The 27,256-nt window shown below is 37.8% G+C and overlaps 1 protein-coding gene across 3 annotated transcripts in view; it reads right to left on the minus strand.

Moving 5' to 3' along the window:
- The window catches only part of LOC307123824 (dynamin-2-like), a 130,445-nt gene that overhangs the window by 44,468 nt on the left and 58,721 nt on the right, over positions 1 to 27,256 (minus strand). For all 3 annotated transcript variants that reach the window (XR_013816214.1, XM_079812547.1, XM_079812548.1), the window contains exon 2: positions 3,906 to 3,979. Coding sequence is in view for 2 of the 3 variants with exons in the window: in XM_079812547.1 (XP_079668673.1) it covers positions 3,906 to 3,979 (74 nt within the window). In the remaining variant the exon portion in view is untranslated. The remainder of the gene's footprint in view (positions 1 to 3,905; positions 3,980 to 27,256) is intronic.

The raw sequence follows: 27,256 nt of genomic DNA on the forward strand, positions 1-27,256 counted from the left end.
CCATGGCACTGCACTCTGTGCTCACCCATCTGGACAGTAAAAACACTTATGCACGCATGCTGTTTGTTGACTTCAGCTCAGCATTCAACACTGTCATCCCATCCAAGTTAATTGCCAAACTTGGAGACCTGGGCATCAACACTTCAATGTGTAACTGGATTTTGGACTTCCTAACTGACAGACCCCAGAATGTTCGATCAGGATCCACCTGCTCCACATCCATCACACTCAACACTGGTGTACCACAGGGCTGTGTGCTAAGTCCGTTTCTCTACTCCCTCTTCACCTCCGACTGCAAGCCTGTGTATGGAACTAATTCCATCGTCAAGTTTGCGGACGACACTACGGTGATTGGTCTCATCAGCAACAACGATGAGACTGCCTACAGGGAAGAGATCCAGCACCTGGCCACATGGTGCGCTGATAATAACCTGCTCCTCAACACCACCAAAACGAAGGAGCTCATCGTGGACTTCAGGAAGGAGTCAAGAGGCACACACGACACCATCCACATCAATGGAATGGCTGTTGAACGTGTCTCCAGTTTCAAGTTCCTGGGGATCCACATCTCGGCGGACATGTCGTGGACGACCAACACCTCCAGCCTGGTCAAGAAGGCTCACCAGCGCCTCTTCTTCCTGAGGACACTGAGGAAGAATCAGCTCTCCTCGGCTATCCTGGTGAACTTCTACCGCTGCGCAATAGAAAGCATCCTGACCAACTGTGTGGCAGTGTGGTATGGGAGCTGCTCTGTTGCGGAGCGCAAGGCACTGCAGCGGGTGGTGAAAACTGCCCAGCGCATCACAGGGACTCCACTGCCTGCCATCGAACACATCCAGAGGAAACGCTGCCTGCATCGAGCTCGCAGCATCCTCAAGGACTCCTCTCACCCAGCCCACAGACTGTTTTCTCTCCTGCCCTCCGGCAGGCGTTTCAGGATCCTCCGGACCAGGACCAGCAGACTAAAGAACAGTTTTTTCCCCAGAGCTGTCTCTTTATTGAACTCAAACCCCCGTTGATCCACTTCCCTCATAAACTGATAACTCTCCTACCTCACATCTGCCTTCACTTTGTTATTTGCACTACTGACTGTTTATTACAGTAACAACTGTTTACTTATGCATTCTGCACTACCACACCGTAACTGGATAATGCTCATCTGCACTGCCGACTGTATTTACAGTAACAATGTTTACATTTGCATTTTGCACCGTACTTCTAACTGGAATATGCAACCACTTTCCACTGCACTTTTACACTTTCTTTCGGATAGCTCTGTCCATAATTTATTGTACTAACTTAATCCACTGCTATATTCCTCATATTAGCCTAACATATTATTGTATACCTCTAACTGTAAAATTCTGTTCAAGTAATAACCGTCTGTATATTTATTCATAGTACATAGTCACCTGTAAATTCTGTTTATAGTAATAGCCATCTGTATATTTATTCATAGTACATATTCACCTGTAAATTCTGTTTATAGTAATAGCCATCTGTATATTTATTCACTGTATATATTCATCTGTAAATTCAGTTCTACTTATAGTAATAACCATCTCTCTACTTATACATATTTATATATATTCAGAACATTTTTATGCCCTGCACTTACGCAACCATTGTATATATCCTGCACTTGCTGCTATTGCACTTCTGGTTAGACCTAAACTGCATTTCGTTGCCTTGTACTTGTACTTGTGTAATGACAATAAAGTTGAATCTAATCTAATCTAACAGAAATGCAATATAATTGAGATTTTTAAAACAGAAAATGTGTTAAAAATGTTGAAATACTTCATACTAATAAGATAAATTAGACTGTTTATGTAATAATAATCACACATCACATTCAGTTAACATTGTTTTAACTTCTTAACCCGCACCGGTTCGTGGGCGGGGGGGTTGACGGAAGTGGGGGGGTGTGTACTTTTATTTACTTTTGTTTTATACAAAATATTCAATCAACTATCACAAACTATGCATCATTTGAAAGCTAAAACACTCAAGATTCATGTTCTGAACTTGTTTTTGCAATAAATACACCAGAGAGGAAAGGGTTAAATGAAACGCTAAAGGACCGGCCATGTAAACATTAGAAAAATATCAGCGTTACTCATCTTTCATCTCCTGTCGTTCAGATCAGATCGGACGAATCCAATAAACACCCGCATACATCTCTGTGTAAGAGTCCACTCTTCAAAATGCATCCCACTTTTTAATCCAAAACAACGAAAAAATAGGGAAAAAACTAAAAATCCTCCGTTGTATGCAAGAGAGTTTTGAGTTAGCGTAATCAATCATGTCCATTTTCAATGAAATATCGATTCTAATCCGTGTCTGGCAAACTCCCCCTGCTAGAATAGTTTCTCCCACGTGCAATCGTTCAACCCTCGTCTCTCTCCTTCAATCAGAGACTCTTCTGGGATGCATCATATAGAGGAAGCGCTTTACAGGCTTGGTGAGCTGTCAATCATTGCGCCCATGGTTTTCGTTGGATAAAGGCACTCGGTGCCCAGCCAATGCCTTTCCAACAAAGGTTTGATTGACGGACTTAGTAACCAATCAAAAGGCATTATCTTGCGCAGTTTACGTAAGTAGGCTTTGGTGAATACTGTTTGTGCGCTGGCTGCGCGCTCTCCATGGCGCAACTGCAGTGGAGCGCGCAGACTCTTACTGACACTTATTATCAGCTAAATTAGCTTTTTACACTTTGTAATCTCTGTAAATAGTTGCTTTAGTTTTTCAGTAACTGTTTATCCATTATAATTAGTAGTTTATTGCAGTTTATTGCCGATTTATTTGAATGAAAAACTACTCTTTACAATAGCAAATGTTCTGAAATAAATGGCCTTTTTGAAATGACGCCTAGACTTTTCTTGACATAAAAGCTCACAGAAGCCACATTACTGAGAGAATCATCCTCATATTTGAATCATGACATGATTAGACATTCAGTTTTATATTTAAGTTATTTTCAGGCTCTTAACATTAAATTATAATATTTTTTTCCCTAAGTGAAATAAAAATTAAAAAAACGTGAGTCACTTACATGTATATTACTCTGTTCCCATATTACTTTGAGTTATTATGACTCTTGGGTAGCAATATTTCAAGTGTCTAGTTTAAAATAAGACCAGGTTTATGAATATAGATCATAGGGTTTAAGAGCTGCAGACATTTTCATTTGGGTATATCGTTTTCAAAGAATTCTCAAAAATGGGGCGCTTGTTAAGAGGTTAAAGGTTCAATGTAGTATTTATGAATATCTATTGACAGAAATGCAATATAATTTAACATTAACACATTTTCTCTTTTAAAAATCTCAAATACTTCCTACTAATAAGATAAATTAGACTGTTTTTGTGATAATAATCACACATCACATTCAGTTTACATTGTTTTAAAGGTGCAGTGTGTAGTATTTATGAGGATCTATTGACAGAAATGCAATATAATACACATAACTCTGTTTTCAGACCTCACATAATGAGCCGTTATGTTTTTATTACTTTAGAATGAGCCGTTTCTATCTACACACACCGCGGGTCCCTTACAGTGAGGACGGCATTTTGTGCCGCCATGTTTCTACGGTAGCCCTAAAGGGACAAACTTCTCTACAGAGCACTAGTCCCTCTCTGCTCCCTCTTTCGACATGTTTGTCCTGTGTGGGCCACCATAGCTTCTCTATGTGCTCTGAAAGGGAGGGGCGAGCAACACCACCAGATGCTGCTAAAACTTACACACTGCACCTTTAAGACCCGCAGAAACCCAGTCAAAATTAAGGTTTTCTTTGTGAGCAAACTGTAATTCAAAGATGATTTTTAGCGCCATCATAATGTATTATTGTGATATAATTTCGAGGATGTGATGTGTGTAAGAAGGTGTGATGTGTGTTTTACCCGCTTTACTGTAGACCAGCTGGAGAATCAGAGGCCTGCGCGTCACGATGCCGGACCCTCGGGGCAGAAAGTCTCTGAGAAACAGAGAGAGTGTGTGTAAACTTCATCACTACACACTGAAAACTGAGAAAAGAGCAATAACTCACACACACACACACCCTTAGAGACGAGAAATCATGTTTCACTTCCCAGAGCAAAGTGCACTGACATGAGATTGTCACATACATGTGTGTGTGTGTGTGTGTGTGTGTATATGTGTGTGTGTGTGTGTGTGTGTGTGTGTGTGTGTGTGTCTTCCTGTTGCCCAAGCAGGAATCCTGAAGATGTCAAGTCAGCACACGCTGAAATCTGTCTCACACACACAGTTATTATCTTCATTTCCAGCCCGTATGCCGTCATTCTTCCCATAAACTGAGTCACATTATGGGCGACTGTGATGGTGCTTTCGGAGAGAGACACGCGTGCGGTCACAATGAATTGCTGTATTGTTGAACAGATCTGCAGAAATCGCTCATAAAAACGGGTTTGTGTCAACATAAAGGTCAGTAAATGGTGCATTTCCATACTATGGACGTCAACTGTTTGATTATATTCATCAGAATATCTTTTGTGTGTCCAGCAGAAGAAATAAAGTCATTCAGGTTTAGAACTTGAACTATCCCTTTAAGGCCGGTTTACACCAACAACAATATCTATGCCTTTAAAGGGATAGTTCACCCAAATATTTAAACAACCCCATGATTTAGTGCCCCTCAAGTCATCCTAGGTGTGTATGACATTCACAAGCAGAGATATATTAATACATATCCTATTAATAAATATCCTATTAATAAATATCCAGAATGGCTGTTTCTGTTTTGAAGTCCATAAAAGCGTCCATCATAAAAGTGCATCTATCCATCATAAAAGTGCATCTGTCCATCATAAAAGTGCATCCATCCATCATAAAAGTGCATCCATCAATCATAAAAGTGCTTCTATCCATCATAATAGTGCATCCATCCATCATAAAACAGCATCTATCCATCATAAAAGTGCATCTGTCCATCATAAAAGTGCATCTGTCCATCATAAAAGTGCATCTATCCATCATAAAAGAGCATCTATCCATCATAAAAGTGCATCTATCCATCATAAAAGAGCATCTATCCATCATAAAAGTGCATCTGTCCATCATAAAAGTGCATCTATCCATCATAAAAGAGCATCTGTCCATCATAAAAGTGCATCTATCCATCATAAAAGTGCATCTATCCATCATAAAAGTGCATCTATCCATCATAAAAGTGCATCTATCCATCATAAAAGTTAGGGATGCACCGATATGAACATTTTGGCCGATACCGATAACCGATAATTCTTAATATTTGAAAGCCGATAACCGATATATTGGCCGATAAATCTAAATACAAATTTTAATAAACTCTGAGAGCCTGATTACAAAAACAAAAGGCTCACCATTAAAAGCCATGTCCCAAACACTTCAACATAAATCAAACCTATACACTACAGTAGCCTATTTGAACCAGTGTGAGATTCCTTACCTTTTCAAATTAATTTTACACTCCTATGGCCAAATTTTTTTTTTTTACACTTTACAATAAGGTTTAATTTTTGTTAGTATTAGTTAACCAACAATGAATGAACAATACTTCAACAGGATTTATTAATTTTAGTTCATGTTAATCTCAACATATTCAGACCCAAAGTTGTGTCTTTTAACATTAGTTATGAACTGTGAATGGACTGTTACAAAACACAAACATTTTATTACTAAAAGAAACAAAGGTTATTGCTCTCTGTTTGTTCATGATAGTTAATGCATTAATAAAATGAGACCTTATTTGTAAAATGTTACCAAAAATTATATTGTCTAAAAAATAAAAATAATATACCTAAATAATGCAAACAAGTAATTGAATAGCATTACTTAGGCTGCATAATAAAGAATCAGAATGCAAGTGCATTAAATAACCTCCGCACAGACGATAAAGAAATGGTTTTAATCAAACCATATTGTTGATGGAAATGATACGAGAACAATAAAAGTGCTAATTATAAAAAATAATGCTTCTGTGTTTTTGAAAAAAAAAAATATGTTTAATATTACAGTAATAGTAAACATCTGTAATATTAGTCTAGTCTATTAGGAATAATGTTGCTGTTTGAGAGCGCGCTGAAGCTGGAGAGAATGAACGAACAACCATAAACTGAAGCGCTTAGAAGTTTAATTAACAACTAAACGCATCATATATGAGAACAATCAGATATTTATACAAAATAAATATAATATTACAACTTATATTAGCACAAAATCACGCATAGGTGAAGGGTTTTAACTCCTGTGGATGCTCTTCCCCTGTTTAAGAGCGTGCTGAAACTTAAGATGATCACCGGTACAGTGAAGCGCTGCGGGTTATTGACTTAACCAAACACATCCTATATGACTTTAATCAGATGTTTATACTACAAAAACATAATATTACGACTTACATATGCTTAAAATGACGCGAATGCACAAGCGAACTTGACTGCTCGTCATGAAGGTGTAACTCCGTGGGCGCGCTCTTCCCTCAACAAACGCGCTGAAACACAACGCTCTTTTACAGCCTATTCTATTCTCATTATCATTTTATGTAGATTATAGAAGACTTGCGCTGCACATGTTGCACATAACTGTATTTTCCTTATCGAAGTGATTCCAAACATATTTAGAGCAATTCAAACCCATCATGGTGGAAAGCGCGTCCATCTCAGCTGAAGGAAATAATACATTATCTATCGGCTTGACTATATCGGTCAAATTTTCTTATTGGACCGATAACGATAACATCAAAAATAATCATTTATCGGCCGATAACGATATGTTGCCGATATATCGTGCATCCCTAATAAAAGTGCATCTATCCATCATAAAAGTGCATCCATCCATAATAAAAGTGCATCCATCCATCATAAAACAGCATCTATCCATCATAAAAGTGCATCTGTCCATCATAAAAGTGCATCCGTCCATCATAAAAGTGCATCCATCCATCATAAAAGTGCATCTGTCCATCATAAAAGTGCATCTGTCCATCATAAAAGTGCATCTGTCCATCATAAAAGAGCATCTATCCATCATAAAAGTGCATCCATCCATCATAAAAATGCATCTATCCATCATAAAAGAGCATCTATCCATCATAAAAGAGCATCCGTCCATCATAAAAGTGCCTCCATCCATCATAAAAGAGCATCTATCCATCATAAAAGAGCATCTATCCATCATAAAAGTGCCTCCATCCATCATAAAAGAGCATCTTTCCATCATAAAAGTGCATCTGTCCATCATAAAAGAGCATCTATCCATCATAAAAGTGCATCCGTCCATCATAAAAGTGCCTCCATCCATCATAAAAGAGCATCTATCCATCATAAGTGCATCTGTCCATCATAAAAGAGCATCTATCCATCATAAAAGTGCATCCGTCCATCATAAGTGCATCTGTCCATCATAAAAGAGCATCTATCCATCATAAAAGTGCATCTGTCCATCATAAGTGCATCTGTCCATCATAAAAGAGCATCTATCCATCATAAAAGTGCATCCGTCCATCATAAAAGTGCCTCCATCCATCATAAAAGAGCATCTATCCATCATAAAAGTGCCTCCATCCATCATAAAAGTGCATCTGTCCATCATAAAAGTGCATCTGTCCATCATAAAAGAGCATCTATCCATCATAAAAGAGCATCCGTCCACCATAAAAGTGCATCCGTCCATCATAAAAGTGCCTCCATCCATCATAAAAGAGCATCTATCCATCATAAAAGTGCCTCCATCCATCATAAAAGAGCATCTATCCATCATAAAAGTGAATCTATCCATCATAAAAGTGTATCTGTCCATCATAAAAGTGCATCTGTCCATCATAAAAGTGCATCTGTCCATCATAAAAGTGCATCTATCCATCATAAAAGTGCCTCCATCCATTATAAAACAGCATCTATCCATCATAAAAGTGCATCTGTCCATCATAAAAGTGCATCTATCCATCATAAAAGAGCATCTATCCATCATAAAAGTGCATCTGTCCATCATAAAAGAGCATCTATCCATCATAAAAGTGCATCTGTCCATCATAAAAGTGCATCTGTCCATCATAAAAGAGCATCTATCCATCATAAAAGTGCCTCCATCCATTATAAAACAGCATCTATCCATCATAAAAGTGCATCTGTCCATCATAAAAGTGCATCTATCCATCATAAAAGAGCATCTATCCATCATAAAAGTGCCTCCATCCATTATAAAACAGCATCTATCCATCATAAAAGTGCATCTGTCCATCATAAAAGTGCATCTATCCATCATAAAAGAGCATCTATCCATCATAAAAGTGCATCCATCCATCATAAAAGTGCATCTGTCCATCATAAAAGAGCATCTATCCATCATAAAAGTGCATCCATCCATCATAAAAATGCATCTATCCATCATAAAAGAGCATCTATCCATCATAAAAGAGCATCCGTCCATCATAAAAGTGCATCCGTCCATCATAAAAGTGCATCCGTCCACCATAAAAGTGCATCCGTCCATCATAAAAGTGCCTCCATCCATCATAAAAGAGCATCTATCCATCATAAAAGAGCATCCGTCCATCATAAAAGTGCATCCATCCATCATAAAAATGCATCTATCCATCATAAAAGAGCATCCGTCCATCATAAAAGTGCATCCGTCCATCATAAAAGAGCATCCGTCCACCATAAAAGTGCATCCGTCCATCATAAAAGTGCCTCCATCCATCATAAAAGAGCATCCGTCCACCATAAAAGAGCATCTATCCATCATAAAAGTGCATCCATCCATCATTAAAGTGCATCTAACCATCATAAAAGAGCATCCGTCCACCATAAAAGTGCATCCGTCCATCATAAAAGTGCCTCCATCCATCATAAAAGAGCATCTATCCATCATAAAAGTGCCTCCATCCATCATAAAAGAGCATCTATCCATCATAAAAGTGCATCTATCCATCATAAAAGTGCATCCATCCATCATAAAAGTGCATCTGTCCATCATAAAAGAGCATCTATCCATCATAAAAGTGCATCCATCCATCATAAAAATGCATCTATCCATCATAAAAGAGCATCTATCCATCATAAAAGAGCATCCGTCCATCATAAAAGTGCATCCGTCCATCATAAAAGTGCATCTGTCCATCATAAAAGAGCATCTATCCATCATAAAAGTGCATCCATCCATCATAAAAATGCATCTATCCATCATAAAAGAGCATCTATCCATCATAAAAGTGCATCTGTCCATCATAAAAGTGCATCCATCCATCATAAAAGTGCATCCATCCATCATAAAAATGCATCTATCCATCATAAAAGAGCATCTATCCATCATAAAAGTGCATCTGTCCATCATAAAAGAGCATCTATCCATCATAAAAGTGCATCCATCCATCATAAAAATGCATCTATCCATCATAAAAGTGCATCTATCCATCATAAAAGTGCATCCATCCATCATAAAAATGCATCTATCCATCATAAAAGAGCATCTATCCATCATAAAAGTGCATCTATCCATCATAAAAGTGCATCTATCCATCATAAAAGAGCATCCGTCCATCATAAAAGTGCATCTGTCCATCATAAAAGTGCATCTATCCATCATAAAAGTGCCTCCATCCATTATAAAACAGCATCTATCCATCATAAAAGTGCATCTGTCCATCATAAAAGTGCATCCATCCATCATAAAAGAGCATCTATCCATCATAAAAGTGCATCTGTCCATCATAAAAGAGCATCCGTCCATCATAAAAGTGCATCCGTCCATCATAAAAGTGCCTCCATCCATCATAAAAGAGCATCCGTCCACCATAAAAGTGCATCCGTCCATCATAAAAGTGTATCTGTCCATCATTAAAGTGCATCTATCCATCATTAAAGTGCATCTATCCATCATAAAAGAGCATCCGTCCACCATAAAAGTGCATCCGTCCATCATAAAAGTGCCTCCATCCATCATAAAAGAGCATCTATCCATCATAAAAGTGCATCTATCCATCATAAAAGTGCATCTGTCCATCATAAAAGTGTATCTGTCCATCATAAAAGTGCATCTGTCCATCATAAAAGTGCCTCCATCCATCATAAAAGAGCATCTATCCATCATAAAAGTGCATCCATCCATCATAAAAGAGCATCCATCCATCATAAAAGTGCATCCGTCCATCATAAAAGTGCCTCCATCCATCATAAAAGAGCATCTATCCATCATAAAAGTGCATCTATCCATCATAAAAGTGCATCTGTCCTTCATAAAAGTGTATCTGTCCATCATAAAAGTGCATCTGTCCATCATAAAAGTGCCTCCATCCATCATAAAAGAGCATCTATCCATCATAAAAGTGCATCTATCCATCATAAAAGTTCATCCATCCATCATAAAAGAGCATCTATCCATCATAAAAGTGCATCTGTCCATCATAAAAGAGCATCTATCCATCATAAAAGAGCATCCGTCCACCATAAAAGTGCATCCGTCCATCATAAAAGTGCCTCCATCCATCATAAAAGAGCATCTATCCATCATAAAAGTGCCTCCATCCATCATAAAAGAGCATCTATCCATCATAAAAGTGTATCTGTCCATCATAAAAGTGCATCTGTCCATCATAAAAGTGCCTCCATCCATCATAAAAGAGCATCTATCCATCATAAAAGTGCATCCATCCATCATAAAAGAGCATCCATCCATCATAAAAGTGCATCCGTCCATCATAAAAGTGCCTCCATCCATCATAAAAGAGCATCTATCCATCATAAAAGTGCATCTATCCATCATAAAAGTGCATCTGTCCTTCATAAAAGTGTATCTGTCCATCATAAAAGTGCATCTGTCCATCATAAAAGTGCATCTATCCATCATAAAAGTGCATCTATCCATCATAAAAGTGCATCTATCCATCATAAAAGTGCATCTATCCATCATAAAAGTGCCTCCATCCATCATAAAAGAGCATCTATCCATCATAAAAGTGCATCTATCCATCATAAAAGTGCATCCATCCATCATAAAAGAGCATCTATCCATCATAAAAGTGCATCTGTCCATCATAAAAGTGCATCTGTCCATCATAAAAGTGCATCTATCCATCATAAAAGTGCATCTATCCATCATAAAAGTGCATCTATCCATCATAAAAGTGCCTCCATCCATCATAAAAGAGCATCTATCCATCATAAAAGTGCATCTATCCATCATAAAAGTGCATCCATCCATCATAAAAGAGCATCTATCCATCATAAAAGTGCATCTATCCATCATAAAAGAGCATCCGTCCACCATAAAAGTGCATCCGTCCATCATAAAAGTGCCTCCATCCATCATAAAAGAGCATCTATCCATCATAAAAGTGCCTCCATCCATCATAAAAGAGCATCTATTCATCATAAAAGTGTATCTGTCCATCATAAAAGTGCATCTGTCCATCATAAAAGTGCATCTATCCATCATAAAAGTGCCTCCATCCATTATAAAACAGCATCTATCCATCATAAAAGTGCATCTGTCCATCATAAAAGTGCATCCATCCATCATAAAAGTGCATCTGTCCATCATAAAAGAGCATCTATCCATCATAAAAGTGCATCCATCCATCATAAAAATGCATCTATCCATCATAAAAGAGCATCTATCCATCATAAAAGAGCATCCGTCCATCATAAAAGTGCATCCGTCCATCATAAAAGTGCATCCGTCCACCATAAAAGTGCATCCGTCCATCATAAAAGTGCCTCCATCCATCATAAAAGAGCATCTATCCATCATAAAAGAGCATCCGTCCATCATAAAAGTGCATCCATCCATCATAAAAATGCATCTATCCATCATAAAAGAGCATCTATCCATCATAAAAGAGCATCCGTCCATCATAAAAGTGCATCCGTCCATCATAAAAGTGCATCTATCCATCATAAAAGTGCCTCCATCCATTATAAAACAGCATCTATCCATCATAAAAGTGCATCTGTCCATCATAAAAGTGCATCCATCCATCATAAAAGTGCATCTGTCCATCATAAAAGAGCATCTATCCATCATAAAAGAGCATCCGTCCATCATAAAAGTGCATCCGTCCATCATAAAAGTGCATCCGTCCACCATAAAAGTGCATCTGTCCATCATAAAAGTGCATCTGTTCATCATAAAAGTGCCTCCATCCATCATAAAAGTGCATCCATCCATCATAAAAGTGCCTCCATCCATCATAAAAGAGCATCCGTCCATCATAAAAGTGCATCCATCCATCATAAAAATGCATCTATCCATCATAAAAGAGCATCTATCCATCATAAAAGTGCATCCGTCCATCATAAAAGAGCATCCGTCCATCATAAAAGTGCATCCGTCCATCATAAAAGAGCATCCGTCCATCATAAAAGAGCATCCGTCCATCATAAAAGAGCATCCGTCCATCATAAAAGTGCATCCGTCCATCATAAAAGAGCATCCGTCCATCATAAAAGTGCATCCGTCCATCATAAAAGAGCATCCGTCCATCATAAAAGAGCATCTATCCATCATAAAAGAGCATCCGTCCATCATAAAAGTGCATCCATCCATCATAAAAATGCATCTATCCATCATAAAAGAGCATCTATCCATCATAAAAGAGCATCCGTCCATCATAAAAGTGCATCCGTCCATCATAAAAGAGCATCCGTCCACCATAAAAGTGCATCCGTCCATCATAAAAGTGCCTCCATCCATCATAAAAGAGCATCCGTCCATCATAAAAGAGCATCCGTCCACCATAAAAGTGCATCCGTCCATCATAAAAGTGCCTCCATCCATCATAAAAGAGCATCTATCCATCATAAAAGAGCATCCGTCCATCATAAAAGTGCATCCATCCATCATAAAAATGCATCTATCCATCATAAAAGAGCATCTATCCATCATAAAAGAGCATCCGTCCATCATAAAAGTGCATCCGTCCATCATAAAAGAGCATCCGTCCACCATAAAAGTGCATCCGTCCATCATAAAAGTGCCTCCATCCATCATAAAAGAGCATCTATCCATCATAAAAGTGCATCCATCCATCATAAAAGAGCATCTATCCATCATAAAAGTGTATCTGTCCATCATTAAAGTGCATCTATCCATCATAAAAGAGCATCCGTCCACCATAAAAGTGCATCCGTCCATCATAAAAGTGCCTCCATCCATCATAAAAGAGCATCTATCCATCATAAAAGTGCCTCCATCCATCATAAAAGAGCATCTATCCATCATAAAAGTGCATCTATCCATCATAAAAGTGCATCCATCCATCATAAAAGTGCATCTGTCCATCATAAAAGAGCATCTATCCATCATAAAAGTGCCTCCATCCATCATAAAAGAGCATCTATCCATCATAAAAGTGCATCTATCCATCATAAAAGTGCATCCATCCATCATAAAAGTGCCTCCATCCATCATAAAAGAGCATCTATCCATCATAAAAGTGCATCTATCCATCATAAAAGTGCATCCATCCATCATAAAAATGCATCTATCCATCATAAAAGAGCATCTATCCATCATAAAAGAGCATCCGTCCATCATAAAAGTGCATCCGTCCATCATAAAAGTGCCTCCATCCATCATAAAACAGCATCTATCCATCATAAAAGTGCATCTGTCCATCATAAAAGTGCATCCATCCATCATAAAAGTGCATCTGTCCATCATAAAAGAGCATCTATCCATCATAAGTGCATCCATCCATCATAAAAATGCATCTATCCATCATAAAAGAGCATCTATCCATCATAAAAGAGCATCCGTCCATCATAAAAGTGCATCTGTCCATCATAAAAGTGCATCTATCCATCATAAAAGTGCCTCCATCCATTATAAAACAGCATCTATCCATCATAAAAGTGCATCTGTCCATCATAAAAGTGCATCCATCCATCATAAAAGTGCATCTGTCCATCATAAAAGTGCATCCATCCATCATAAAAGAGCATCTATCCATCATAAAAGTGCATCCATCCATCATAAAAGAGCATCCATCCATCATAAAAGTGCATCTATCCATCATAAAAGTGCATCCATCCATCATAAAAATGCATCTATCCATCATAAAAGAGCATCTATCCATCATAAAAGAGCATCCGTCCATCATAAAAGTGCATCCGTCCATCATAAAAGTGCCTCCATCCATCATAAAAGAGCATCTATCCATCATAAAAGAGCATCCGTCCATCATAAAAGTGCATCCGTCCATCATAAAAGTGCCTCCATCCATCATAAAAGAGCATCCGTCCATCATAAAAGTGCATCCGTCCATCATAAAAGAGCATCCGTCCATCATAAAAGTGCATCCATCCATCATAAAAATGCATCTATCCATCATAAAAGTGCATCTGTCCATCATAAAAGTGCATCCATCCATCATAAAAGTGCATCTGTCCATCATAAAAGTGCATCCATCCATCATAAAAGAGCATCTATCCATCATAAAAGTGCATCCATCCATCATAAAAGAGCATCCATCCATCATAAAAGTGCATCTATCCATCATAAAAGAGCATCTATCCATCATAAAAATGCATCTATCCATCATAAAAGAGCATCTATCCATCATAAAAGAGCATCCGTCCATCATAAAAGTGCATCCGTCCATCATAAAAGTGCCTCCATCCATCATAAAAGAGCATCCGTCCACCATAAAAGTGCATCCGTCCATCATAAAAGTGTATCTGTCCATCATTAAAGTGCATCTATCCATCATTAAAGTGCATCTATCCATCATAAAAGAGCATCCGTCCACCATAAAAGTGCATCCGTCCATCATAAAAGTGCCTCCATCCATCATAAAAGAGCATCTATCCATCATAAAAGTGCCTCCATCCATCATAAAAGAGCATCTATCCATCATAAAAGTGCATCTATCCATCATAAAAGTGCATCTGTCCATCATAAAAGTGTATCTGTCCATCATAAAAGTGCATCTGTCCATCATAAAAGTGCCTCCATCCATCATAAAAGAGCATCTATCCATCATAAAAGTGCCTCCATCCATCATAAAAGAGCATCTATCCATCATAAAAGTGCATCTATCCATCATAAAAGTGCATCTGTCCATCATAAAAGTGCATCTATCCATCATAAAAGTGCATCTGTCCATCATAAAAGTGCATCTGTTCATCATAAAAGTGCATCCGTCCATCATAAAAGTGCATCCATTCATCATAAAAGTGCATCTGTCAATCATAAAAGAGCATCTATCCATCATAAAAGTGCATCCATCCATCATAAAAATGCATCTATCCATCATAAAAGAGCATCTATCCATCATAAAAGAGCATCCGTCCATCATAAAAGTGCATCCGTCCATCATAAAAGTGCATCCGTCCACCATAAAAGTGCATCTATCCATCATAAAAGAGCATCTATCCATCATAAAAGTGCATCTATCCATCATAAAAGTGCATCTGTCCATCATAAAAGTGCATCTATCCATCATAAAAGTGCATCTGTCCATCATAAAAGTGCATCTGTTCATCATAAAAGTGCATCCGTCCATCATAAAAGTGCATCCATTCATCATAAAAGTGCATCTGTCAATCATAAAAGAGCATCTATCCATCATAAAAGTGCATCCATCCATCATAAAAATGCATCTATCCATCATAAAAGAGCATCTATCCATCATAAAAGAGCATCCGTCCATCATAAAAGTGCATCCGTCCATCATAAAAGTGCATCCGTCCACCATAAAAGTGCATCTATCCATCATAAAAGTGCATCTGTCCATCATAAAAGTGCATCTATCCATCATAAAAGTGCCTCCATCCATCATAAAACAGCATCTATCCATCATAAAAGTGCATCTGTCCATCATAAAAGTGCATCTGTTCATCATAAAAGTGCATCCGTCCATCATAAAAATGCATCCATCCATCATAAAAGTGCATCTGTCAATCATAAAAGTGCATCTGTCCATCATAAAAGTGCATCTATCCATCATAAAAGTGCCTCCATCCATCATAAAACAGCATCTATCCATCATAAAAGTGCATCTGTCCATCATAAAAGTGCATCTGTTCATCATAAAAGTGCATCCGTCCATCATAAAAATGCATCCATCCATCATAAAAGTGCATCTATCCATCATAAAAGAGCATCTATCCATCATAAAAGAGCATCCGTCCATCATAAAAGTGCATCCGTCCATCATAAAAATGCATCTATCCATCATAAAAGAGCATCTATCCATCATAAAAGAGCATCCGTCCATCATAAAAGTGCATCCGTCCATCATAAAAGTGCCTCCATCCATCCATCATAAAAGAGCATCTGTCCATCATAAAAGAGCATCTATCCATCATAAAAGTGTATCTGTCCATCATAAAAGTGCATCTATCCATCATAAAAGTGCATCTGTCCATCATAAAAGTGCATCTGTCCATCATAAAAGTGCATCTATCCATCATAAAAGTGCATCTATCCATCATAAAAGTGCCTCCATCCATCATAAAAGTGCATCTATCCATCATAAAAGTGCCTCCATCCATCATAAAAGTGCATCTGTCCATCATAAAAGTGCATCTGTCCATCATAAAAGTGCATCTATCCATCATAAAAGTGCCTCCATCCATCATAAAAGTGCCTCTGTCCATCATAAAAGTGCATCCATCCATCATAAAAGAGCATCTATCCATCATAAAAGTGTATCTGTCCATCATAAAAGTGCATCTATCCATCATAAAAGTGCATCTGTCCATCATAAAAGTGCATCTGTCCATCATAAAAGTGCATCTATCCATCATAAAAGTGCCTCTGTCCATCATAAAAGTGCATCTGTCCATCATAAAAGAGCATCTATCCATCATAAAAGAGCATCTATCCATCATAAAAGTGCATCTATCCATCATAAAAGAGCATCCGTCCACCATAAAAGTGCATCTGTCCATCATAAAAGTGCATCTGTCCATCATAAAAGAGCATCTGTCCATCACAAAAGTGCATCTGTCCATCATAAAAGTGCATCTATCCATCATAAAAGAGCATCCGTCCACCATAAAAGTGCATCCGTCCATCATAAAAGTGCATCCATCCATCATAAAAGAGCATCTATCATCATAAAAGTGCCTCCATCCATCATAAAAGAGCATCTATCCATCATAAAAGTGCATCTATCCATCATAAAAGTGCATCTGTCCATCATAAAAGTGCATCTGTCCATCATAGAAGTGCATCTGTCCATCATAAAAGAGCATCTATCCATCATAAAAGTGCATCCATCCATCATAAAAGTGCATCTGTCCATCATAAAAGTGCATCTGTCCATCATAAAAGTGCATCTGTCCATCATAAAAGTGCATCTATCCATCATAAAAGTGCCTCCATCCATCATAAAACAGCATCTATCCATCATAAAAGTGCATCTGTCCATCATAAAAGTGCATCTGTTCATCATAAAAGTGCATCCGTCCATCATAAAAGTGCATCTGTCCATCATAAAAGAGCATCTATCCATCATAAAAGTGCATCCATCCATCATAAAAATGCATCTATCCATCATAAAAGAGCATCTATCCATCATAAAAGAGCATCCGTCCATCATAAAAGTGCATCCGTCCATCATAAAAGTGCCTCCATCCATCATAAAAGAGCATCTATCCATCATAAAACTGCATCCATCCATCATAAAAGAGCATCTATCCATCATAAAAGTGTATCTGTCCATCATAAAAGTGCATCTGTCCATCATAAAAGTGCATCTGTCCATCATAGAAGTGCATCTATCCATCATAAAAGTGCCTCCATCCATCATAAAAGAGCATCTATCCATCATAAAAGTGCATCTGTCCATCATAAAAGTGCATCTGTCCATCATAAAAGTGCATCTGTCCATCATAAAAGTGCATCTGTCCATCATAAAAGTGCATCCATCCATCATAAAAGTGCATCTGTCCATCATAAAAGTGCATCTATCCATCATAAAAGTGCATCCATCCATCATAAAAGTGCATCTGTCCATCATAAGAGCATCCGTCCATCATAAAAGAGCATCCATCCATCATAAAAGAGCATCTATCCATCATAAAAGTGCATCTATCCATCATAAAAGTGTATCTGTCCATCATAAAAGTGCCTCCATCCATCATAAAAGAGCATCTATCCATCATAAAAGTGCCTCCATCCATCATAAAAGAGCATCTATCCATCATAAAAGTGCATCTATCCATCATAAAAGTGCATCTGTCCATCATAAAAGTGCATCTATCCATCATAAAAGTGCATCTGTCCATCATAAAAGTGCATCTATCCATCATAAAAGTGCCTCCATCCATCATAAAACAGCATCTATCCATCATAAAAGTGCATCTGTCCATCATAAAAGTGCATCTGTCCATCATAAAAGTGCATCTGTCAATCATAAAAGAGCATCTATCCATCATAAAAATAAATCTATCCATCATAAAAGTGCATCCATCCATCATAAAAATAAATCTATCCATCATAAAAGAGCATCTATCCATCATAAAAGAGCATCCGTCCATCATAAAAGTGCATCCGTCCATCATAAAAGTGCCTCCATCCATCATAAAAGAGCATCTATCCATCATAAAAGTGCATCCGTCCACCATAAAAGTGCATCTATCCATCATAAAAGTGCATCTGTCCATCATAAAAGTGCATCTATCCATCATAAAAGTGCCTCCATCCATCATAAAACAGCATCTATCCATCATAAAAGTGCATCTGTCCATCATAAAAGTGCATCTGTTCATCATAAAAGTGCATCCGTCCATCATAAAAGTGCATCCATCCATCATAAAAGTGCATCCATCCATCATAAAAATGCATCTATCCATCATAAAAGAGCATCTATCCATCATAAAAGAGCATCCGTCCATCATAAAAGTGCATCCGTCCATCATAAAAGTGCCTCCATCCATCATAAAAGAGCATCCATCCATCATAAAAGTGCATCCATCCATCATAAAAGAGCATCTATCCATCATAAAAGAGCATCCGTCCATCATAAAAGTGCATCCGTCCATCATAAAAGTGCCTCCATCCATCATAAAAGTGCCTCCATCCATCATAAAAGTGCATCCATCCATCATAAAAGAGCATCTATCCATCATAAAAGTGTATCTGTCCATCATAAAAGTGCATCCATCCATCATAAAAGTGCATCTGTCCATCATAAAAGTGCATCCATCCATCATAAAAGTGCATCCATCCATCATAAAAGTGCATCTATCCATCATAAAAGAGCATCTCTGTCCATCATAAAAGTGCATCTCTGTCCATCATAAAGTGCTTCTATCCATCATAAAAGTGCATCCATCAATCATAAAAGTGCATCCATCAATCATAAAAGTGCATCCATCCATCATAAAAGTGCATCTGTCCATCATAAAAGTGCATCCATCCATCATAAAAGTGCATCTCTGTCCATCATAAAAGAGCATCCGTCCATCATAAAAGTGCATCTGTCCATCATAAAAGTGCATCCATCCATCATAAAAGTGCATCCATCAATCATAAAAGTGCATCTCTGTCCATCATAAAGTGCTTCTATCCATCATAAAAGTGCATCCGTCCATCATAAAAGTGCATCCATCCATCATAAAAGTGCATCTGTTCATCATAAAAGTGCATCCGTCCATCATAAAAGTGCATCCATCCATCATAAAAGTGCATCTATCCATCATAAAAGTACATCCATCCATCATAAAAATAAATCTATCCATCATAAAAGAGCATCTATCCATCATAAAAGAGCATCCGTCCATCATAAAAGTGCATCCGTCCATCATAAAAGTGCCTCCATCCATCATAAAAGAGCATCTATCCATCATAAAAGTGCATCCGTCCACCATAAAAGTGCATCTATCCATCATAAAAGTGCATCTGTCCATCATAAAAGTGCATCTATCCATCATAAAAGTGCATCTATCCATCATAAAAGTGCATCTGTCCATCATAAAAGTGCATCTATCCATCATAAAAGTGCCTCCATCCATCATAAAACAGCATCTATCCATCATAAAAGTGCATCTGTCCATCATAAAAGTGCATCTGTTCATCATAAAAGTGCATCCGTCCATCATAAAAGTGCATCCATCCATCATAAAAGTGCATCTGTCAATCATAAAAGAGCATCTATCCATCATAAAAGTGCATCCATCCATCATAAAAATGCATCTATCCATCATAAAAGAGCATCTATCCATCATAAAAGAGCATCCGTCCATCATAAAAGTGCATCCGTCCATCATAAAAGTGCCTCCATCCATCATAAAAGAGCATATCCATCATAAAAGTGCATCCATCCATCATAAAAGAGCATCTATCCATCATAAAAGTGTATCTGTCCATCATAAAAGTGCATCTATCCATCATAAAAGTGCATCTGTCCATCATAAAAGTGCATCTGTCCATCATAAAAGTGCATCCATCCATCATAAAAGTGCATCCATCCATCATAAAAGTGCATCTATCCATCATAAAAGTGCATCTGTCCATCATAAAAGTGCATCTGTCCATCATAAAAGTGCATCCATCCATCATAAAAGTGCATCCATCCATCATAAAAGTGCATCTATCCATCATAAAAGAGCATCTCTGTCCATCATAAAAGTGCATCTCTGTCCATCATAAAGTGCTTCTATCCATCATAAAAGTGCATCCATCAATCATAAAAGTGCATCCATCAATCATAAAAGTGCATCCATCCATCATAAAAGTGCATCCATCCATCATAAAAGTGCATCTCTGTCCATCATAAAAGAGCATCCGTCCATCATAAAAGTGCATCTGTCCATCATAAAAGTGCATCCATCCATCATAAAAGAGCATCCGTCCATCATAAAAGTGCATCCATCCATCATAAAAGTGCATCCATCAATCATAAAAGTGCATCTGTCCATCATAAAGTGCTTCTATCCATCATAAAAGTGCATCCATCAATCATAAAAGTGCATCCATCCATCATAAAAGTGCATCTGTCCATCATAAAAGTGCATCCATCCATCATAAAAGTGCATCCATCAATCATAAAAGTGCATCTGTCCATCATAAAGTGCTTCTATCCATCATAAAAGTGCATCCATCAATCATAAAAGTGCATCCATCCATCATAAAAGTGCATCTGTTCATCATAAAAGTGCATCCGTCCATCATAAAAGTGCATCCATCCATCATAAAAGTGCATCTATCCATCATAAAAGTGCATCTATCCAACATAAGAGCATCTATCCATCATAAAACAGCATCTATCCGTCATAAAAGTGCATCTATCCATCATAAAAGAGCATCCATCCATCATAAAAGTGCATCTGTCCATCATAAAAGTGCATCCATCCATCATAAAAATGCATCTATCCATCATAAAACAGCATCTATCCATCATAAAAGTGCATCTGTCCATCATAAAAGTGCATCTATCCATCATAAAAGTGCATATATCCATCATAAAAGTGCATCCATGGACTTCCGGTTGTCGGCTGATCAGTATGGCGGATTAGTCTTTGAGCTCCTCAAAGTTGGGTTGTACTTTCCCCTGAAATTCAAATTAATTGCTTTTGAAATAGACAAATTTTGTCTGAAAATATGCCAGGGGGAGGCAAGAGAGGGCATAGGAAAATGCAAGGAGATAAAGAACAGCTACATTTTGAACAAGACGAAGCACATGTGAACGCCGAAATAGAAGATGACGACGGCGAGGCATCAACGCAGACCCTACACGAAACAATGCTAACTATTAGCAAACAGATAAGTGGCTTACGGACGGAGCTGAAATCGGATCTGGATGCTTTCAAAGCAGACATGAAACAAGAGATGAATACTCTTAAACATGACATCAACCAACAACTAACAGTGACAAAGCTAGCGGTGCAGGAACAGAGTGAAAAACTCGAAGAAGCTCAGAATCGCATAGGAGGAATTGAGACTTGGTCAACGGCAGCTAACGACGCGCTCAAACAATTACTTAAGGAGCAAAAGAAGATGCTGGACAAGATTAACGACCTGGAATCAAGGGGGAGAAGGAATAATTTGAGAATTTATGGGGTCCGCGAAGGAGAAGAGGGCAATTCCACAACGACTTTCGTTGAAAACCTACTTCGAAGTGAAAAGTTGATCAGCGAGGGTACTGACCCGCAAATACAACGAGCTCATCGCTCCCTTGGCCCCAACCCTCCCGCGGATGCCCCCCCACGATCCATCATCGTGAACTTTCTTGAATTTAAGATCAAGGAGACCGTACTGAAAAACGCGTGGCAGAAAAAGATACTCATACGAGATAAGCCCGTAACGTTTGACCATGACTATACTACGGCAGTGGTCCAACAGCGCCGAGCTTATAAACACATTAAGAGCGCGCTAAAGGCCAAAGGCATCCGATTTCAATCACCTTTCACCAACCTTCGAATCCATTGGGACACTGGCCCACGGTTGTACCACACCCCGGTGGAGGCTTTACGTGAGTTGAGAAATCAGGGAATTGAGGTGGAAGAACCCAAGGATCGCGGAGGTCTCGACACGGCTGTCCTGCTGGATCAGCTGGAGAGTGCATCACCATGGCAACCCGCTCCTCGCCACAGAGACAAGGGAGCTATCAAACGCGTACGCGATCGACTACAGGAGTTTCAACGTTCCCCGCACTAGCTAAATGTCGACATGTCCTACAGGTGCTTCTCGCTTGTTTATTTTGGGACCATTAACCCACACATAAAACATGTGCTGATTAGATCTACGGTTGTAGCTTACGAAGTTCATGCTACTTTAGGCGTTAAGAATATAGTTACCCTACTTTGAGGATGACAAATCTGAGCTGGAATGAGTGAAACTCATTTTGCGTTATCACTAGTTCTGGGAGGGGGCCCTCGCTTCGTGCGTGGCTTTTCCCCCTCACTTAATGTTGGGATTACAACCCAGAGTGTACTTTTAGTACCTCATTTTGGAAGTCATTGTGTTCATTCTAAATATACTTCTGTGTGTTCATTAGTTCTTTTTTATTGCTTTTTATTTTGGAGGCTTTGGGAGGAGGAAGAGCTACATTTTATTTTATTATCTGATGATACAAAAACTTGAAATAATGTCACTGAATGTAAACGGTCTTGGGAATGCAATCAAAAGAGCAAGGGTAATGACAAAAATAAAGAAAGAAAATAAGCACTTTATCTTTCTGCAGGAAACCCATTTGTCACCACAAGAGCACGAGAAATTAAAAAAATTTGGATACGAGAAAATATGCCACAGTTCTCATGTTCATAGTCACAAAAGAGGTGTAGCCATCCTCATCTCGAAGTCGTTGAAATTTGACACATATAAAGAAATAAAAGACAAAGAGGGGCGCTATGTTATAATGAAAGGCAAAGTTGAAAGCAGCAAATTGACTTTAGTTTGTATATATGCACCTCCAAATAGTGAGAGACACTTTTTCAAAGACTTATTTGATATGATCACTCTAGAATCTGAGGGAATTTGTATTTGTGGTGGGGATCTCAATGTAATACTGAATTATAATATTGACACAACTAGCCAAACCAGAAATAAAAAAGCAATTGGAAAATTTGTAAACACTACACTTAAAGAAACTGGTCTTGTAGATGTATGGAGGCTATTACACCCCACACAAAGAGACTATACCCATTACTCTGTCCCGCACTCTGTACATACACGGATTGATTATTTTCTAATGCAAAAGGAAACATGCTACAGAGTGTTGGACTGTAGAATTGGAGTCGCTGATGTTTCTGATCATAATGCAATTTTCTTAACTATCCAAATAGACTCCACACCCAAAAACTCTGTGTGGCGGCTCAATGTGGGTATTCTCAACAATGAGAAAATTGTGAATGATATTAAGCAAGAAATTGATACATTCCTTAGAGAAAATGATAATGGGGAAGTTGACCCGTTAATCCTCTGGGATGCGTTGAAGGCTGTGCTGCGGGGAAAACTAATAGCTATAACTGCACAACTTAAGAGAGCTAGAAAAGAGAAGTACGAAAAATTGATGATTACTTTGAAAGAGCTAGAAGATAAATTTAAGCATAAAAGAGAATTAAATATACAAAAACAGATAAAGGAAGTAAAAATACAAATAGAAGAATTACTTAATCAAGAAGTAGAGAAAAAGGCAAGATACGTCAAGCAAAGTTATTATGAACTTGGTCCCAAGTCAGCAAAGTTACTTGCTCGTAGACTGCGGAAACAATATGCGGATACTGCAATTCACAAAATTAAAAACCCAATATCCCAGAAAATTGAAACTAAACCTGAGGAGATTGAAAAGATTTTTAGAGAATATTATCAAAAACTTTATTCACAAGATGAGACCGTGAACAAGTGGTGCATAAGGAATTTCCTTTATTCATTAGATTTACCTAGCATTGGGATGATACAGAACAAAACAATCACCAAAGAGATTTCACTAGAAGAACTAAATAAAGCGCTGGGAAAAATGAAGACTAATAAAACTCCGGGTGGTGATGGGTTTCCTGCGGAGTGGTACAGAAAATTTAGTGACAATCTGAACCCAATTTTATTAAGATCTTTTAACTGGACGATAAAGGAAGGCCGCATTCCACCATCTTGGAAAGAGGCCATTGTGTCGTTGATTCCCAAGGAGGGGAAAGATAGAGAGGATTGTGTTAATTACAGACCCATTTCCATTTTGAACGTGGACTATAAATTATATACTTCAATTATTGCTAAAAGACTGGAATCATTTGTTACAGAATTGATTGATGAGGATCAATGTGGGTTTATTCCAGCTAGACAAACACAGGATAATATTAGAAGAACTTTACACATACTCGGAAAAATCAACAGAGATAAATCAAGTACAGCTCTTATAAGTTTAGACGCTGAAAAGGCATTTGACAGGGTGGGGTGGGAATTCCTGTACCAGACGCTTGAAAGATTCGGATTCAATCAAGACTCAATAAAAATTATTAGGGCAATTTATCAGCAGCCTACCGCCAGAATCAAGGTGAATGGGTCTCTAACAGATCGTTTTTATTTGAGTAGAGGGACGAGGCAAGGCTGCTGTTTGAGCCCCATCCTCTTTGCTCTGTACATTGAACCATTGGCACAGGCTATTAGACAAGAGGAGGGAATAAAAGGTATTACTATGGGACAAATGGAGCACAAAATAGGATTATTTGCTGATGATATTATGCTATATTTGCAGGAGTTGGACACCTCTCTCCCTAAACTTCTGGAGATAATTGAACAGTTTCATGTTTGCTCTGGTTATAAACTAAATATCACAAAAACTCAAATTATTCACTTTAATTACTGTCCAGGAGAAGAAATTAAGAATAAATTAAATATAAATTGGAAAACAAAAACAATGAAATATTTAGGCATAATCATAACAAAAAACCCTGAGCTGCTATACAAAGCAAACTATAAGCCAATAAATAATAACGTAAAAAAAGATTTGGAGAGATGGTCGACCTACCCGTTAGATTTTAGTAGCAGAATAAATGTAATAAAAATGAATATTCTGCCAAGGCTCCTGTATTTGTTCCAGTCGCTTCCAGTGGAAATACCACTTCAACAATTTGCACAATGGGACAAAATGGTGTCAAGGTTCATATGGGGGGGGGAAACGTCCCAGAATACGTCTCTCTACTTTACATCTTCCAAAAGAGAAAGGTGGAATGGCTTTGCCAAATTTAAAACTGTACTTTCAAGCTGCACAACTACGACCTTTGTGCCTTTGGTGTGATAACTCTTATATTGCACGATGGAAAGATATTGAGACTTTTGTACCAGGTTATAATGTTCAAACCCTGTTGGGGGAGGAAGGCCTAGATGACACTTTAAGGAAGGGTCTGAATCCTTTAGTTAAATTTTCTCTTGAAATATGGTTCTCTTTGATTAAACAATTGAAACTTAAAAATGATCAAAGAATACTAAAATGGATCGCACTGGACAATAGTTTTAAGCCGGGTATTAATGACAGGACTTTTAAGGATTGGATGAATAGGGGACTGACAGCTTTCTGTATAGCAACTAAAAATAACAAGATGAAGAGTTTTCAGGAGCTAAAGGATAGTTTCGATCTAAATAACCATGACCTTTTCAGATACTTGCAATTGAGAGATTACTACTGCAAAGAAATTAAGGGGACTTCTTCTGACGTGGTAAACCCTCTTATTGAAATAATGTGTGGCGCTTATCAACAAAAGACTAATAAGACTGTGTCTAAACTCTATCGGAGTTTGATGGAGAACTTGAAAAACACTACACTCTATGTAAAAACAAAATGGGAGTCTGAATTAAAGATTGTCCTCACAGAGGAGGAATGGTACCAAACATGCCGTCTACTCCAGACCTCCACCAACTCCCAACAGTGGAGAGAATTTAATTGGAAGTGTTTTATAAGGTTTTTCATCACTCCTTATTTGAAGAGTAAACAACTTGGGATACCTCAAGACTGTTGGAGGGACTGTGGTAGTAGGGACGCAAACCATGCTCACATCTTCTGGACATGTCCTAAAATTCAATCATTTTGGACTATTGTTAACAATACATTACAGAAGGTACTGGGATACAGGATCCCAAAGGATTGTAAAGTTTTGCTTCTTGGAAACATCACAGAAAGTGTGCGGAAGGAGGATCTTTATTTATCCAAGATTTTGTTATCTGCTGCCCGAAAGGCTATTACTAGACTTTGGCTCAAATCGATCATCCCAGATCAACAGCAATGGACAAATATAATTCAAAGCATTTTCATAATGGAAAAATTAACCTACACTATAAGGTTAAGAGAATCATCTTTTAAGGAAAAATGGAGAAAATGGACCGATTTTCTTGCCCTAGAGTCTGCATAACTGTTCCTCATTATATAACTATGCATTATGTGTTGAGTCTGTGAGATTCTACGGATTGGGTTCTGGTAATTTTGCACAAAAGATGAAAGAAGTATTGCATATGTAATATGTATGGTTTATTATTCAGTGTTTCCAAAGATCATAATTTGACTTATTTTTTGTTTAAATTGTACTAGATACCTCCTCCTAGGCCTCAGTTGATTTGGTTCAATGTAGGATATTATTATTATTATTTTATTTATTTATTTTTATTTTTTTTTTATTTTTTGTAATTATTTTATTTTGTTGTTATTATAAAACTTCAATAAAGATGCAAGTTAAAAAAAAAAAAGTGCATCCATCCATCATAAAAGTGCATCTATCCATCATAAAACAGCATCTATCCATCATAAGAGCATCCGTCCATCATAAAAGAGCATCTATCCATCATAAAACAGCATCTATCCATCATAAGAGCATCCGTCCAT

The sequence above is a fragment of the Gobio gobio genome (genome assembly GCF_949357685.1).
Source record: "Gobio gobio genome assembly, chromosome: 3".
In the NCBI taxonomy this organism is placed as follows: Eukaryota; Metazoa; Chordata; class Actinopteri; order Cypriniformes; family Gobionidae; genus Gobio; species Gobio gobio.